General features: G+C 35.9%; 2 protein-coding genes, 1 non-coding gene and 1 pseudogene across 5 annotated transcripts; 1 reads left to right on the top strand and 3 right to left on the bottom strand.

Moving 5' to 3' along the window:
• Positions 1-1,791: 1,791 nt before the first annotated feature.
• On the bottom strand, positions 1,792-6,864 carry LOC120261600 (DEAD-box ATP-dependent RNA helicase 20). 3 transcript variants are annotated; one of them, XR_005536622.1, is made up of 11 exons: positions 6,665-6,863; positions 6,330-6,578; positions 4,986-5,165; positions 4,704-4,865; positions 4,205-4,359; positions 3,336-3,428; positions 3,156-3,241; positions 2,853-3,079; positions 2,529-2,762; positions 2,075-2,228; positions 1,792-1,989 (listed from the first exon to the last, which is right to left on the bottom strand). XR_005536622.1 is itself a non-coding variant. In XM_039269547.1 (10 exons), the coding sequence occupies exons 1-10, from the start codon at positions 6,718-6,720 to the stop codon at positions 2,170-2,172; spliced, it is 1,503 nt and encodes a 500-aa protein (XP_039125481.1). In that variant the 5' UTR covers positions 6,721-6,864; the 3' UTR covers positions 1,792-2,169. The 3 variants fall into 3 exon arrangements, 2 of the variants coding, with proteins under 2 accessions (XP_039125481.1, XP_039125480.1); XM_039269547.1 differs by having other exon boundaries at positions 1,792-2,228; positions 4,986-5,163; positions 6,326-6,578; positions 6,665-6,864; XM_039269546.1 differs by having other exon boundaries at positions 1,792-2,228.
• Positions 6,865-9,773: 2,909 nt separating this feature from the next.
• Positions 9,774-9,913, top strand: LOC120262687. The gene has a single exon (XR_005536944.1). It is a non-coding gene; the product is annotated as a small nucleolar RNA Z247 (small nucleolar RNA).
• A 1,760-nt stretch (positions 9,914-11,673) lies between these two features.
• On the bottom strand, positions 11,674-13,574 carry LOC120260094 (annotated as a pseudogene).
• A 3,084-nt stretch (positions 13,575-16,658) lies between these two features.
• Positions 16,659-17,993, bottom strand: LOC120260093. The gene is made up of 5 exons (XM_039267535.1): positions 17,522-17,993; positions 17,276-17,395; positions 17,073-17,143; positions 16,907-16,991; positions 16,659-16,777 (listed from the first exon to the last, which is right to left on the bottom strand). The coding sequence occupies exons 1-5, from the start codon at positions 17,991-17,993 to the stop codon at positions 16,659-16,661; spliced, it is 867 nt and encodes a 288-aa protein (XP_039123469.1).
• Between the last annotated feature and the right edge of the window lie 208 nt (positions 17,994-18,201).

Here is an 18,201-nt window from a genome sequence, read left to right as displayed (position 1 = left end):
TAGGATTGACACGAGGCAACCAAGTTTTGGCTCATAAATTCCATCAAGTTTTATTTATTTATTTTTATTTTTATTTTTATTTTTGGATAAGCTACACAAACAAAGTGTTAGTTTTATCCAATGGGCAACCACATATGATCACATCTTGGGCTCCCAATTTGTGAATCTCTCTACTCAAGTGGTCCTTGTTGAATCTCTGGATGACAGTATTGAAACTCATTAGTTTGAGATTGTGTTTGAAAATTTCTCTTTGTTTAAATAGTTTTTTTAAAAATATTAATTTAGATTTTTTTTAAAAAAAAATATAGACAAGTTATTATATATATTTTATTTACATCTTAACCATATATTGGAAAAGAGTTGAACCTTCAACGTCTTGTATGGAAGTCAAATGTCTTACTGCTCAGCCATTGTGATGATGGTAGTTCAAAATGTTTTCACTTATATAATCTCTTTTTTTTATGGGGGGTCATTTTTTTTTTAATTTTCAAAAACTTAATTTTTGTTTGTAATAAAAATAATGTTAATGTTAAAAAATAATTATTAATACTTTCAACGGGCAATTCCATACGAATACTTGAAATATTGGGATCTATATAAAAAGATTTTTAAAAAAGCACAGTGAAAATGATGAGATTCTTTTTTTCTTTTTTTTTTAATATCATCCATGAGAATTTTAGGAGTTTTAGAATTTTTAAGCAGGGTATAATTAAGAAATAAATTATAAACAAAACCGACAATAATAATAATAATGTTATAAAGCTGAATATCTTACTTATATCCAATTGTTTTAAATAAATTAAACTATTTTATTATTCTGAAAATAATTATTTAAACTACTGAATGCAACACTGGCACTGAAAACTTTTATTATTTATTTATTTATTCAAATTGCAATATTCATGAGCTTCATTCTTACAAATACTATTTATTTCATTTGTTCCTTTATCCAAAATCCAAATTAACAAGAAAAAGAGCCATGTGGCATTGGAAGATTAATCCCATGTTATTCTTAATCAATAAAAACTCCATCTCAAATTATACTGCTTCCAAATCACACAACTTTTAGCATATGGATCTCATATAAATCATCAGATGAACAACCACATGATAGAAATCTGAATTTGCTGAATCAATAATTTTTTTAAAAAAAAAAGATGAAAAAGAAAATTATATTTTTCCCATTAATTATTTATTATTTATTAATGAATATATACAAACCATAAAATGAAACCCTCAACTCAGAAATTGGGAGAAAAATGAAATAACATCTTGTATTTTTCTAGTTATCATCTTCATTTGATTCCTTTCTTTCTGAAACAAAATCTTTAATAAAAGCCCATTCTATTATTCCCATCTAAATTGGTGAAGCTCAACACAATTGTTTGGGAATATTACACACAAATGATAATTAAATACATGAAAATAAATTATTATTTTTTTAACCATAAAGGACTAATTTTGTTGAATTCACTAAGGACCACAAACACTCTGCATTTTTGAAGTTTGCGCCCTGATACCTTCAGAATTGGACCACTAATCTGAAAGCAAGCTCAAGAATAAAGCACTGGTTAAAAATTTCCAGAAAATGAATAGCATAAATCCATGAACAAATAAATAAAGAAATTACAGCAGAAGCAATCTTTTAAATCTTATCAAATATCCCAACACTCTTCTCATTTGAGATATGGGTATTTTAGAGAATAACTTTACCCTTTTTGGTAAAAAAAAAACCAATGGTAATAGGTGAAATTGAAAGTCCAAAACTATAAAATAGAGAGATGAAAAATGGAGTGGAAACCACAAAAACTTTAAAAAAAGTCCATTAACATTTCTTGTCAAAAGTTAGCTGTTTCACAACCAACAACAAAAAATAAAATAAAAATACAAGAAATTAAGATGAGGATGCTTCTCTCATTTTCTTCAATTATGTTCTTATATTAACTTTACATCCTAACATGCAAGGTCACTGATTGGCTCAACAGGCTTCTGCAACATCAACAAATTTATCAGTTGCCAGCTTACCATACACCAAGCAAGAGTTTGGTAACAACAAGGTTACTATATGTATAACCTTCAACTGCCAAAATACGTATGGCTTTAATGGCCGAAAACAATTGATCACATTCCATTGACGAATCAGAGCATTTCTCTCAATGGACAGAATTATCAGCTCCATGAACGGCCTCCGCCAAAACCCTTTCCACGGTCCCGAAATCCTCCATGTGCTGTTCAACAAATCAGTGATACAAAATTGATAGTTTACATCCTTACCAAACAATAAAAAAATTGCTCCATCCAACTAGTTTGCATGTAAAATTGCCTAAAGTATTATTCCTAGTTTAAATTCAAAATTAGTCACTGAGCAAACAACTGCTAGTGGAACAATAGTTAAGGAAGTGGACTACTTGGTTTTGATGAGATAAACCCAAAGTAAAGGTGTAGTAAGCATTGATTAGATGACAGAACTCTTAAACAGAATACGAATATGCATCAATGATACCAGCAACAAAGTCAGAAACATTTACCTGGAGGCGGAGGTGGGGGGCCATGGCCCATTGCAGCAAGTTCTGGAGGGACTTTCTGCCCAGCTTCTTCCAATATATGTATTAGATCTTTGGCAAATCTTGCATTAGCTGCAGTAAAGAATGTATATGCAGTTCCCTTTGCCCCTGCTCTACCTGTCCGACCAATGCGATGGACATAATCCTCCAAGGATCCTGGAAAATCATAGTTGATCACATATTTGACATCCTTCACGTCTGCAAACATTCAGGGGAAAAGCTTAAAAAACAGCCAGCAGTAGTTCTTGACAACACTTTGAAGAGATTCAGAAGAACTCAGTACATCACCTAAACCACGAGCAGCAACATCCGTGGCAGTCATTATAGGACTCTTCCCTGCTTTGAATTCAGAGAGAACCCAGTCCCTTTCTGCTTGGCTCTTATCACCATGAATCGACAAAGCAGGCCAGCCATCCATCCTTAGCTGTCTAGTGGTCTGGTCACACCCTTTCTTGGTGTCCATAAATATGAGGATCCTGCTACCATCCATAATATCTTCAAGTAGCTTCACCAATCTGACAAAGAATAAAAACACTTGAGATGAAAGTTCACATAGTCTAAAACAAATCATCAAAATATAGGATATCATACTTGTTATATTTCTGATTTTCAGATACAATCTCTACACGCTGCTGAATCGCATGATTGGCTTTCAAGTCTACAGAACCAATAATCACCTGCCATGATGAAGCAATTCTATTAGTTGTCCTAGAGGACGCAACAACAAGCTCATTTGCACGGTTGCACTAGTAGCATAGCTATGACTCTTACCTTATATGGGTTGTAGAGGAATTGCCTTGCAAGTTGTTCAACCTCCTTGGGCCAAGTAGCACTCCAATAAAGAGTTTGACGATCTGAGCGAATCTACATGAATAAAATAGCCAAATGAGAAGTTTACATAAGATTTGATTGCCATAAATCTTTCAATAACTGCAAATAGAATAACTTGAAATTTCCGAATTCTATAAATATTCTGGCAACTCCACTAAAGCAAACTAATAACGAGACTCAAGTTTGTATTCAGCAGATCCAATTTCTTTCCTAGCATAAGATTCACAAACCAAACTGAAAAATATTTGAATAAGCATCTTCTGATGGCACCTACTTTATAGGTTACACCATAAGACACCCCAAAAGTTCCCCACATAAATGTAATACAGTAGAGGTGGCTCATAACCAAATGGCAGGAAACTTGTAAAGTGAATACTGGATAGTGGACCAGTACTCATATTAACAACCACACAACAAAAACTTCAATGACTCATAGGGTACAAGAGAACCGACATAGTAAATAAATCAGCAAAAAAAATATCACAACAAATTCTTAAACAAGCTTAGAGAGAGAGAGAGAGAGAGAGAGGGGGGCATAAACATATGAATTGGTAAGAACATAAATCTTTAAGCATCATAAAATACAATATTTATGTCAAATGATTGAGAAACATAATAAGGGCAAGAATATCAAACTATAGAAACAAATTGCCCAGTGATGATCTTGATATCTAACAAGTCATATGGTTATATAAAACGCAGCAGACATATGAGACTACATGATGTATAATCAACTTAGATAACAGAAGAAAGGACTCAAAGCAAATCATCATATAATAGATACAGGTGTAGAGGAACAAGCAGTGTACCTGTGAAACAATTTTCCTAATTTGAGGCTCAAAACCCATGTCTAGCATCCGATCTGCCTCATCTAGAACAAGGTATGTTACTCTCCTCAAATTTGTATGATGTGATTCTAACATATCAATTAGCCGACCCGGTGTGGCAATGACTATTTCAACACCTGATTTAAAGCATTAACAAGGACATGCCAATATGTTCAGTCGAAGTTTTTAATAATGATTTAGTATAACCAATATTAGATACAGACTAAGCTTTAACCAATATACTCAGATCAGAGTTATAGATCCCACCCCCGCAAAGTGTTGCATCCTACATTATGATGCAATTCCTACACCATGTTCATACAATTCACAGTAGAGAACATTATATACAAACAAATTCAAATGAGTCCATCAAGCATTCTGGATAAAGTATTAAAAGAGATTAATTGATCTTTAACTCACCAGTTTAAATATTCACACGTCAAAATCTAATTTAAAAAACAACAAGATGATCATCACCAACCTTTCTGGAGATCACGAACTTGTGGTCCTTTTGGAACTCCACCATATATACAGGTGTTCTTTATTTTTGATGAAGCCCCAAACTTAGTTGCCTCTTGTTGTATCTGAACAGCAAGTTCACGAGTAGGAGCCAATACCAAAACAATTGGTCCATCCCCAGGAGCTTAAAAGAAATAAGTAAATAAAGCTTTAATAAATGGGCATTGGCCCATTCTTAAATATATATACACCAAAATGTTTTCTGAAAAACAATGTATTCAACAAAACAGTTTCAGAATTGCACCTAAAATTGGCTGTGCATTAACATGAACAATAGCAGGTAGCAAATAGGCAAGGGTTTTCCCTGATCCTGTTTCAGCAATACCAATAAGATCACGACCTTTCAGAGCCATAGGCCATCCTTGGGCTTGAATAGGAGTAGGCTCCACAAAGCCAGCTTTAGTAACTTCTTGCATAACATACTCTGCAAGAAATATAAATAACTTCCGAGGATGAATATTGCTCAAAAGAATAGTGAATTCCCATGAGTTCAGTAATATATAGGAAACAATCAATGGAGATCCAAAGAATAAATATAGACTTCTTACAATAAGTTGAACCAAAATTTCAGGGACTATAAATAGCACAGGACTTAACATGGTTATGAGACAAATTGACATACTAAGAAATATATTATTTAAAAAAACACTAATCAGAAGATTTTAAGAAACATTTACTTGGACAGATGAGAAATTTGATTCAATGTGAAAAACTGAACAAAAAAAGATGCAAAAAAAGCACATAAATTCTTTGAAAAAATCCTAGAATGTCAATTCCACACATATGCTCATTTAGAAAATCATTATCCACCAACTCTTTCAAATCAAATTACGCTGATTCTTAGGATGTTTTGGCGGTAAAGAGGACATGCCACCTTCAATTAAGTACCCTAAAATTTTGCACTAGAGCACACATAGAATTAAGGTATACACTGCATAACTATTCTAGATTTGTAAACTTCATTTTGCACATGATACAAACAATTTTAATCCAGTCAACATACTATTCCCCAATTTATCATCAATATATTTCAATGTGTATACCTTTTTTTTTATTGCATTCCAAAGGCTTGGTAAATCTTGATTGACATGAGAGAGTACAAGAAATGCTTCAGATCCAAATCCTTACTCAGCAGATAACTAACCTAAGTTTTACTCTTTCCAGATAGATCCAAAACCTTTCACATTTCCTCCGCTATCATCATAAAATCACAATAGTAATGTACACAATATAAAGCTCAAAACTTCCCTATAAAGTTTGTCATTTCCATTCAAAGTACAAATGCATCACAGATACATGTAAACAGATCTTCTAACTCATGATCATAAGTCAATTCCTTTATGAAATCACACAGCAAGGTAAGCTCTCAGTCAGTACGTCATTAGCTGATTGTTACACCTCAACACCAAAACTCAAAGTTTTCAATCTCTAAACTTAACAAGAACTATAAAAATTTCAATTTGACATGTAAATCTACACCTCCCAAATTTGATACTACATCATTTTTAGATGTTTTAACCAGTCTAAGCATTGAAAAATCACTAACAAACCAATAAGAATTCAATAAACGAGCCTAAAGAGAACGTACCTGGAAAACCCTACATCACGAAAATCCCTAACGGGCTTGGGCACATCCTTGCCTTCCACGGTAATCTCCCTCTTTCGGCGGTACGCCTCGACATCATCCTCAGTCATAGCCGCCACCGAAGGCGACTCCACATAGAAATTCTTCTCAAATGGTGTCAAACCAGCAAGGTCGGCTCCACCGCCGCCATCAGCGTCCCTCCTGCCCGAGGACTCAAACGCCCTCGAAGCTCCACCGCCGAAGCTCACATCACTGAAACTCATAGCAATAGCAGCAAACGGAGGTGAATACATCGCAGGGCATTGAATGGAGATAGGGTTAGGGTTTAGCGCCTGTACCTTCTCCGGTCACGGTAGGAACCGGGGTCACCAGGCCGTCCATCGTAGCGGCTCATTGTTGAGCTTCTCCTTCTCTTCTCGTCGATCTCCGGCGAGAAATCGAGGGTTTCGATGGAGTTGGGGGCGGGAATGAGGAACACTGATTCGAAGGAACTCCAACGCGAGGGCAGAGTAGATGAGCATAGGGCGGTAGAAGGTTCTAAGAAACATGTCACAAGTTTTACATATAAAACCCTGTGAAAAAGATGAATTGAAATAAACACTAAACTAAGAAATTGCATTTAAGTCCCTAAGTAAACTCGTATTTTGCAATTATTCATGTTTGTGATCTCACATTCAAATTATTTATGCTCCACGATCAATCATTTTTGTGGGCTATGACTTTTTTTTTAAGAAATTGTTGTTTTACAATGTTTTTCATTTTGAGCAGGTTTAGGTTTAAGATAAAATATTCATTTATATGGACGAATGGACAAGTGATTCCGTTTCTATTTTAAGATAAAATATTCCAACGGATTTTCTAATATTAGCCACGAAAGAAGATTCCGTTGCTAAATTTATATTTTATTACAAAAATTTTGTTTAAGATAATTTAGACAAATGATAAATAACCTTTATATATATTTATCATATTTCTTAAAAAAATATATTATAAAGATACTTATTGATAAGATTAGGATTTAATAAATATTAGATCAATATTTTTAAAATTTTGATTATATTTTTTTAAAACATTTTTGTTTGGTGAATCAATTTAAGTAGTTATAAATTTTCTTAATTGTATTCATGAAAAAATAATTTTTAAATAGTTTTTTTATAAAGTATATATTAACTCCTTTTTTGATATAATTGTTATCGATTATTAACTCTTTTTATTTTTTAGGATAAAAATTATTTGGGATTTTTTTAATAGCTCAAGACCAATAATTTTCTTTAAAATAGATAACTTAAAAAATTTACAATATTTAAATTTTCTAAATGTATTGATTGTTTAAAGATAAAAATAATTTTTTTAAAATAAAATATATATATAAATAAAAATTACAAACCGATACCAAAATCCGTTGGTATATATAACAACGAATCGTTTGCAATGTTACAAACGGATCGTTTGTAAATTACAAACATATCCGATTCTATCTGGATCTGTTTTGTAAATTATTTTTGGAATAAATTTTAGTAATTACAAATTTTCTTAAATATACTCATGAGATATTAATTTATAATTATTAATAATAAATTTAAAATATTTAAAATTTATACAATATATTAATTCTTTTTTTGATAGAATGAATTTTGAAAACAAAATATGTAAAGACTACCAATTTATTTTAAACCCATTTTTTTCTATTTCTAAACTCAATTCTAATTTATGTTTTAAAATTAAAAGAAAATGTATTTAGAAAATTCATTAAAGAACTTTAAATTAGATTTAAAATTAAATCTAGTCATGTATGCTATAATTATGCTTTTGTAAATTTATCTTTTTATATTAAAATTATTTGGTAAATTTTCAAATGACTTGCATATATAAAATTATTAAATATATTATTTATTTTTGATGGAATGAATTTAAAAAATTAAAATGTATATATAAATATATATTATAAACTATATATAATAATATTATTATTAAATTGCAATTTCCCAAATGGATCTTGGATCCATTTGTATAGCATAAGGATCCGTTTGACGAAGTAAATATTCGTTTGTATAACACAAACGGAGCCAAGATCCGTTTGTGTTCACATGGATCTAGATATGTTAATCAAACAGATCCGGATCCGTTAACATGTATCTTTTAGGTTTAAACTTTAAAGAAAAATTCATTTGGTTACATTGCCTCTCTTTTTCCCATCTCCACTGTGAACCCTAGCAACATCTTCTCTGTCATCATTAACGGAATTGAGCCCTTCGATTAGCACTCCGGCGGTACATTGCCCTTCGATGATCACTCTAGAGTTAGAGATAAGCTAACAGATGTGAACAATGCATGGTTGCTTCCTTTGCAAGCTTAGTTGCTATTCGCTGTCCACCGTGAGTCACCTGATTCCTTGTTTTCTTGATTATTAGGCGGTAGTTTTGCTCAATGTTTTTTTAAAATATTTTTGTTTTGTTTGATTATTTTCTTGAATGAGTAAAGTGAGTTGAATAAAGAGTTATTTTGCATGATATATGGGTTGTGATATTGAGATGAATCAGTGAATTAATGAAAAATTTGGATGGGAACTTTGATGCCCAAATAATGATTTGTTATGGTGTAAAAGATTGTGTTTTTTTTCCCAGTTTTTGGGTGGTATATGGAATCCATGTGTCGTGTTTGAGTTATTGTTTTGCTGAAAGCTTGTTCTTCACCTGTTTGTGAAATAACCAAGTCTTTGTAATATGGTTGTAAGTCCTGGTCTTTAGGATCTAGCATATAGTGGATGGCTTGCACGTTGTCACATGATCTGTAATTTCAGGTTAACCATTTCAGCCTTGTTTGGCAATATAAATAGCACATCACCTGCAACTTAAGGTGTGTACAAGATTGCTCCATATTCTTCTTCTTCTACTTATTCTGTCACGGTGCCAGAGCTTGGTTGCACCACATCAACCATGTCTATCTCCACCTCCATGACCAACACCTCTTCTATTTCTCTGCCCGGCCTACTCCCTATTCCCAACTTCAGTCACCTCAACAACGTCAAATTGACGCACAACAACTATTTGCTGTGGAAGGCCCAGTTCATGCAATATCTGCGAAGTCAATGCCTTCTTGGATATGTTGATGGCTCGATTGTTTGTCCTGCAGCAATGATCACTGAAACCACAACCTCTGGCGCAACACAAGTACCAAACCCGGCGTATCACCAATGGTTGTAACAAGATCAATTGGTTATGAACACCCTCCGTCCTCCTTATCAGAAGAGGTGCTTTCTCAAGTGTTGTTCCTTACAACTTCTACCGATGTTTGGATTGCTTTGGAACACATGTTTGCATCTAGTTCCAAAGCAAGAGCAATACATATTAGATTGCAATTGTCCACCATCAAGAAGAATGATCTTTCTATTACTGATTACTTTAATGAAGTCAAGAACCTTACAAACACTTTGTAGGTTATAGGACAACAACTAAGAGAATAAGAGATTGTTTCATACATGCTTGCTGGTCTAGATTTAGATTATGATGCGTTGGTTACATTGATCATTACAAGATTCGATCCCATATCATTCGCTGATCTTTATGCACACATGTTGAGCTTTGGACTGCTCAAGGAGCACAATAGCAATGCTTTTCAAACACTGGGGTCATCTGCCAATGATGTGATATGCGGTAATCATGGAGGCCACAATGCTACAAGAAGATGAAGGCCAGCCTGACAAGTTTGTGGTAGACCAGCCTCAGGGAATAACTCCAACTCACCTCAGAACACAAGTAGCCCAACCTGACAAGTTTGTGGCAAAATTGGTCATGTCGCATTGAAGTGCTTTCACAAATTTAATCATTCATACTAAGCTGAAGACACTCATGCAGCTGCAATGGTGGCAACACCCCTCATATGCCATTGACTCAAACTGGTACACAGATTCTGGAGCAATCGACCACATCATCGGTGACCTTGACAAGCTGTCAATTCAGGAGAAATGCCATGGGAAGGATCAAGTCCAGGTGGCAAACTGATCGGGTTTGCCTATTCTTCACACTGGTCACTCTCATATTTCTACTACTTCTCGATTTCTAAAAATGTCCAATATTCTACATGTTCCCAACATTACTAGAAACTTGCTATCTATTCATCATTTTTCAACAAACAATAATGTTTTCTTTGAATTTCATCCTACCTGTTTTCTTATAAAGGATTGAATCACGAAGAAACTTCTCTTTCAAGGCAAATGTAAAGGAGGATTATATCCTTTGGTGCCATTCAGCAATGCCTTGAATAAGAAAGCTCTCACAAGTGTTAAGGTTTCTCAAGACCTATGGCATTGTGGACTCAGTCAACCTTCCTCCACTATTGTTTAGCATGTCCTTCAAGAAAACAATCTCCCTCTAGTTGTCAGTAATGACAATTCCACTATCTGTAATGCTTTGTGGGATAGCAAATACGCGCCTTAGCGTCGTGTCGGTGAAGAGACACCAGTCAATATATATCGAATCACAAATGTAATTTATTTTGTTTATTTTGTTTTTGTGTATTCTTCCATTCCTAATAGATGCAAGCCTCTATTATTAATTACCCCATATTAAAATCTTAGAAACCTCTGATTAAGAGCTCGAGTACAAGTAAAGACAAGAACATTACGAATTATTTATTTTATTTATTATATATATATATATATATTACATCATTTATATATGGAGATATAACTTATATATATTATAGTGTTGTCACTGCCTATGCCTCATCATAACGTTGCATGCCTCATTGCCCGCCTTGATATGTATCATACCTTATTGCCATCTTGAGATGTATATCTCATAATCACCTTGATATTTGTTGTTGACTCAAGATAAACATTCTTGTCGTTGATTTGAAGTGTTCATTTTTACCGTTTCTTCAGGATGAGTATTTTTTTCATTTTATAACATTATACATGGTACAGGTCATCTTGAAGGGTTTCACATATAGGAAATAGTCGATTGCTTTTGGGTTTTGGCTTCCTTCCAATCAAGGTCCTTCATAACAACGGTTGCACGTTGATAACTATGGATATATATATATATATATATATATATATATATATAAATGTGAAGCAAGCTTATTACTGATAGACAACACGTTGCTCGAGAATAGTGTGTATGCATATAAAGGCCTTCAAGTGTTTCCATTGGTTGGGCACGTACATGCTTGCATGCATGCCTATGATGCCTTTTTTTATTTACCACTATATATATATATATATATATATATATATATATATATATATATATATAATTGAGAGGAAGCATAAACATATATCCATTTTTTATAACTTCAAATGCAACATTTTGGTATCCATATACAAAAGTAGATCAAAAAGGATTGTTCATGCAGTATGGATCATTTCTTTTATAACTTCAGTAGCATCTTTCAATAAGCTAGTAGGTGAGGAGGAACCATGAGGTATAGGATACAGTTCTCCATCAACACAAGTGAAGCAAATATAATATTCTTCCACATTCGGATTAGCTTCTGTATCACCAGCAAATGTAGCTTCAGAATGTGCATCTTCTACATGCTCAAAAGGATCCATGTTGGCAGTTAATTTGAAGAATCTATCAAAGTAAGATCCTTTCACCAACTTGATTTTTTTTATTATTTTTTTTAGCTTGTGATCGAGATGGTATATTCACAAAATAAATACATGTAAGCATTAACTGCAAGTATAAAGTTGCTATTAATAGCACAAAGGAATAGACCTCCATCTATTTAAAGAGACACTACATTTTATTGGGGACTTTTCTGTTAAACTTAATGAGTATTCACCCATTGGCACCTTGTCTCTTATGCTAGCAGTTTGTATCACTTCTTTTGCTACTTTCTCTTGTACATTAGGATGCTTTCATAGTATATACAAGAACATGATGAAATTCTTGCAGTTGTGTCTTTGCCAGCCATCATGAAATTCAGTATTATATCTCGCAGATATTGGTTGTTCATGTTTACTAGATCCTTCTTCTTTTCGATCAAGAATCACTATAAGATATATATAATTTTATTTATTTATTTCTTTATTTCATAAAATCCTCTTGATATGCAGCAAGATGCTCTAGCTTGGTGTCAATCAACTTGTACACAACATCATCAATAATTTTAATGTTCTTCCTCATCATGACCTCCGCACCAACATTCATATACTTCTTGACTTTATTCCTTTTTCTTTCAAAACAACCTTCTAACCAGGTTGAATACCAGGCCGAACCTTCAAGACAACATCACCCGTGAGAGTTAGAATGTGAATGGTGCCTCCCATGACCGAATGACTAGCATTAAGGACAGCATCTACATGTATATCAGATTTCTCCCGTTGGAAAACAAGGTCTTCTCTGACCTTGATGGTAACATATAGATCACCCGGCTGATTACCATCAGGGTCTAGGGTTTGGATGAATTTAGATAACTCCCCCTAGTTGTTCTAGACACGGAAGAGCAAGCTGTTGACATTACAAGTGGGGAACTTGTGTGGCCCTGCTTTCATAGCCAATTATTCAGCATTGAATCCATCGGTGGATGCAGGCAAAAACGAAGAGGAGGAAGAGGAACAGGGTTTCTTCGTGGACCCATCCTTCTCCACTGGTTTAAGAAAAAGCACTTCATGACTTCTTTATGTAAAGGTCGCCCACCAAGCTCTCTAATGATTGCTTCAATTTCAGGTTCTTCTAATTGATGAAAACCATCTTGATAGTATCCCTTCCAGACGTCTCCTTATAATTCTTCTACAAAAAATTCAGTCATAGAAATCGAGTTCCTCCCAGTCGCATTCACCTTCCACGTTGAAAAGTTCCCAAAAGGATCAGTCTAATACAGTGACAGCATACCAGTATAGGGATCAAACCCGATAATGAGCTTAGATAGCCCAAATAACCGGACACTGTCGGTCTCTATATACTTTTGTTGTATTCCAGCGATGTATTGAGTGATGTACTCAATGGTGCCAGGATCCTCTACAGTGAGGCGATGACTCTGACATTCGATCCTTGCCTTGTTGACATGCACATCGGCCTTCAACCCCGTACATGCCAATGCGATGTGATTATCTTGGTTGACAATATTCTTCACCATCCGAGAGTCTTGCAGCTTGGTAGTAGACTTCATCTCAACACCTAGAATGATCGTGTCGGTGCCGTAGACGCTGACAGAAGTGTTGCCCTTGAGTACGGCTTCAAGGACTAGGAAGAGGCGGCCCTCGGAGAAGAAGACGGTGATAGTGTAATCGTAGAGAGCCATGGATGGATCAATCAATGAGCAATCTCACAAGGATTCTAGGGTTTCTTCTCTTTGATCTTTGGATGGAGTTCTTCAATGAAGAAAAAAAAAGAGCTTGGAAGAAAATGCCATTTTTAGGGTTATTTCCCTCTATGCTAGCAAGTGGTAACACCTCTTTATTGAGGATCATGTCTATGATATCCTTTATGGAAACTCCTTTTCCCAACTCTTGATCGATGAAATCCAAGAATTTTGGAACTCTTGTCAGCAGCCATGGCTTCTACATTGGCATCCATTTCTTCAAGTTCGGAACTAGATAGAGTGCTCGGGTAGTAGAACGAATGATAAGATACAAAGACCAAGAAGAGAAGAGTAGAAGTTTGGAAGAAGAGTGTGGAGTTTTCAGAGATAACTTGCAGGATACTTTGTATTCAAAAATACTCTGCTGAAGAACACAAGACTACAGTCAAATGTAAAGACTCACCAAAGCAAACATACAGATAGCCCACAAAACATTAAAGACCAATACAACAAAGATAACAAAGATAATGACAACTCCTTTAGATATGGTTCAGTCCAATCACACATGGTGTAGTAGACATCTTGATGCATGAGAACTACAAGCCACCGACAAGTCAGTATAGCCCACATTTTGTCTACTCACTAGTGCTCGATGTATCTAAGTGATATTCAACACGCTCCCATCACTCAAAAACTCTTCAACCCAAGTTGTTCTGCAAAGTATTTGTGCTTGTCCGATGGCAGAGCTTTTGTAAATATATCGGCCACTTGATCATTAGTGCTATAGTGAATTAATTTGATTACTCCTTCGCTAATTAATCCTCAGATGAAGTGGTAACGAGTATTGATGTGCTTTGTGCGACCATGTAACGTTGGGTTCTTGGCAAGAGTGATCGCTGACTTGTTGTCACAGAAGATCAATGTGGGTTCGACTTGCTTCTCATTCATGTCTTGCAATAACCTCCTCATCTATACAGCTTGGCAGGCTGTTGAGGTTGTCGAGATGTATTCAGCTTTGGTGCTGGACAGAGCCATTATTTCTTGTTTCTTTGAGCACCATGTAACTGCTGTTGAACCAAGATGAAAAAACCAGCCCGAGGTACTCTTACAATCATCTATCGAGCCACCCCAGTCGCTATCTGTATATCCGGTGAGATTCAATTGATTAGTATGTTCATATAGCAACCCAACATTGATTGTTTTTGCCACATAGTGTAAAATACGCTTCACTGCACCAAGATGATGTTTTGTTGGTTGATGCATGTAACGTGAGACAACTGTGACAACAAATATAAGATCTGGCCTGGTATGAGTGAGGTATAGAAGGCTGCCCACCAGTTTCCTGTATCTCCTTGCATCGCCTTCACCCGAGTCATCATTCAGGCTGAATTTGTCATTTGTATTCATTGGGCTTGCCATGGTCTTACAATGAAGCATCCCAGATTTCCTCAGAAGATCTTCAGCATATCGTTTTTGTGAGACAAACACACAATCATTCTCTTGTTGCACTTCAAGGCCCAAAAAATAGTGAAGACGTCTGAGATCAGTCATTTCTAAGGTTTTCATCATGCAATCTTTGAACTCATGTAACATTTCAGTAGATGAGCTCATGTAGATGATGTCATCTATGTATATGGACAGCAGTAGGATGTGTGAAGCTCCATGAAGCTTTTTGTGAAGAGTAGGCTCGTTTGTGTTGCGTTCGAACCCCAACTTGTGGAAGTGTTAATCTACCTTGCTATACCATGCCCTGGGCACCTGTCATAGCCCATCAAAATCAATGCCTTCCTTTTACGAGTATCCCTTTACTACTAGAGGGGCTTTTTCTTTTGTGTAGCACACCTTCAGTGTTATATTTGGATTTGAAGATCCATTTTAAGCCAACTGCTCGCTTGCCTTCAGGTAGATCGATCAATTCCCATGATGGTTGCAGTAGATAGCAGTGATTTCTTCAGTCATAGTGGCTTGCCATCCTTCATCTTTGACAACATCTTCAAATGTAGTGGGATCCATGGTAGCAAGAGCGAAAGAACATGTGTTGTAAATATCTTATAGTGCTTTATACCTTACAGGGGAATCTCCTTCTGAATTTGGAGATAAATTCTCAGAATTTGATAGAGTGGAGTTATTGTCTTGTTGTGATATCTCAGACTGGACATTAACTTGGTTTGTGTTTCACATGTCAATAGACACAAACTTAGATGCAATATCGTGAGGATGGGTCATGTCCCAACTGACGTCTTCAAAGAAGCTAACTTCTCTGCTAATTTGGACTTTTCCTATTGAAGGGACAAGCATTCTGCAGCCTTTTGTCTCCTCACAACACCCAATGAAAACATGTCTCTGTGTCTTGGAATCAAGTTTGCTTCTTGCATGTGAGTTAACGAGCACATGGCCAATACATCCAAAGACTCAGAGATGTTCTACAGAGGGCTTCCTTCCATTGAGTGCTTCATATGGAGTTTGATGTTTTAGAGCACTAGTGGGCAATCAATTTAGAAGATAAATTGCTGATGCAACTGCTTCTGCCCACAGAGAAATGGGAAGCTTCATCTCATGCAACATAGTCCGTGCCATCTCAATTACCATTCGATTTTTTCTTTCTTCCACCACGTTTTGTTGGGGTGAGTATGGAGCCGTGAGTTGTCGGTGAATCCCATGCTCTTCACAATAATGAGCAAACTCTTTAGAGGTAAATTCTCCACCCTTGTTAGTGTGAAGAGCGTTTAGAGGAAGACCAACTTGCTTCTCTTGTAGTTGTTTAAAGGCTTTTAAACGATCCAGCGCTTCTGATTTGCGTTGTAAGAAGAAAGCCCAACAATACCTGGAATAGTCATCAGTTAAGAGAAAGTTGTATGTATTACCTCTAAGAGATGTCATTTGCATGGGCCCAACCAGATCACCATGTACAAGTTCCAAAGGTTTCATCGCACGCCTGGCTTGTCCATTTGGAAAAGAATGTCTTGTTTGTTTTCCTGAAGAACAAACTTCACATGGACCAACCAGTGCTATGCGAGGTAGCCTTTTCACAAGTTGTTTTTGAGCCATCAGTTCCATACTTCTAGAGTTCAGATGCTCAAACCTTCAATGCCAAAGCTTGGATTCTTTAGTCTCTCCTAGTACCATTTGAGCAGACCCTATATCTCCACCATCCAGGGGAAACATCTTGTGGGCTGTCATCCGAATGCATGCAATTGTTATGTCTACATGTCAGTATGAGATTTTACATTCACCATCTTAAAACTGAACTGTGTATCCAGATATCATTAGTTGACCCATACTGAGAAGATTGTGGGCCAACTTAGGAACATACTAGACTTTAGTGAGCAAACTGATCTTCCCAGTATTCGAATGGAGAAGAACGTCACCAATACCACCAACCTTCAAAATCTTACCATCTCCAAGTCTCACAGTTTGCTAAGAGGTGTTTACCAAATTCTGGAACAACTCCTTGTTTCCAGACATGTGGTTGGAACAACCACTATCAATGAGCCATACTTGACTTGCTTCTTCACTTCCATTGACCATGAACAATAGTCCTTCAGTTTCTTCATTTTTAGTTTCTTCTCCTGCGTTTTCAGCAACATTGGCTTCTTTGTCATTATACCAACATTGAGCTTTTGTATGATCGAACTTCTTGCACATATAACACTGAACACTAGGTCTTTGTTATTGCCTTGATGTAAGGTCAGCCCCTCTACCTCTGCCTCGGCCACGAAAATGTTCCCTGAAGGGACCATGAACATTGCCTCTCCCTCCTCTAAGACTAGTTTCAGCAAGGGAGTTGGTTACAACTTGAAAGGCAGTTTCTTCTTCTTTTCCTGCAGAGAGTAAGAGGATGGCCTCATGACTTTTCAGTGAACCCCCAGCTCTTCAACAGTTAGCATGGCCAGATTTTTTACTTCTACAATAAAAAAAAACAACATGGGTGAACTTGGGAGTGAGACTCCTTAGAATTTTTCCCACCATTGTTGACTCAGGTACATCTTCGCCGAGCACTCTGATCTGATAGACCACATCTAAGACTCTGCTGATGAAGTCTTGGATTTTCTCACCGCTCTTCATCTTGGTAGTCTCGAGCTCTTGCCGAAGTGAATACAACTTGACAGAGAGTATTTTTGTGTTTGCTTGGTACTCAGTTTTAAGGATGTCCCAAGCTTGTTTGGCAGTTTCAGCCTCAGCAATTCGAATGAGAATCCTCTCATCTAGGCCTTGCTGAATAAGATAGAGAGCATCCAAATCTTGCTTCCTGATTTCCTCCATTTGTGCTTCAGCTCCTTCCTCACTAAAACCTTTCTCGACAAGAGGCCAAAGTCCTTTTGATCGAAACATTGTCTTCATCTTAAAAATCCACAAGTTGAAGGTTTCGCTTTTGAAAATGGGAACATGTGTTTGTGAGGTGGTGCTGCTCTTGGCCATGGAAGTTTAATGAAAGAGAGCTTGAGCTCTGATACCACTGATAAGATATAAAGACCAAGAAGAGAAAAGTAGAAGTTTGGAAGATGAGTGTGGAGTTTTTAGAGATAACTTGCAGGATACTTTGTATTCAAAAATACTCTGCTGAAGAACATAAGACTGCAACCAAATATAAATACTCACAAAAGCAAACATACAAACATAGCCCACA

Source organism: Dioscorea cayenensis, chromosome 5, assembly GCF_009730915.1.
Source record: "Dioscorea cayenensis subsp. rotundata cultivar TDr96_F1 chromosome 5, TDr96_F1_v2_PseudoChromosome.rev07_lg8_w22 25.fasta, whole genome shotgun sequence".
NCBI classification, from domain to species: Eukaryota; Viridiplantae; Streptophyta; class Magnoliopsida; order Dioscoreales; family Dioscoreaceae; genus Dioscorea; species Dioscorea cayenensis.
The sequence above is the reverse complement of the archived record's forward strand: the minus strand, read 5'-3'. Positions and strand labels throughout refer to the sequence as shown.

Coding starts and splice junctions, on each gene's coding strand:
- LOC120261600 (XM_039269547.1), bottom strand. CDS start 6,720: ATGAGCCGCTACGATGGACGGCCTGGTGACCCCGGTTCCTACCGTGAC. Junction 4,360..4,703: donor AGTTCGTGATCTCCAGAAAG/GTTGGTGATGAT, acceptor GCTTTAAATCAG/GTGTTGAAATAGTCATTGCC. Junction 3,080..3,155: donor GAAAATCAGAAATATAACAA/GTATGATATCCT, acceptor ATTCTTTGTCAG/ATTGGTGAAGCTACTTGAAG.
- LOC120260093 (XM_039267535.1), bottom strand. CDS start 17,993: ATGGCCAAGAGCAGCACCACCTCACAAACACATGTTCCCATTTTCAAA. Junction 17,396..17,521: donor GGTGGGAAAAATTCTAAGGA/GTCTCACTCCCA, acceptor TACTCTCTGCAG/GAAAAGAAGAAGAAACTGCC. Junction 17,144..17,275: donor TTTTCGTGGCCGAGGCAGAG/GTAGAGGGGCTG, acceptor CTGAAAACGCAG/GAGAAGAAACTAAAAATGAA.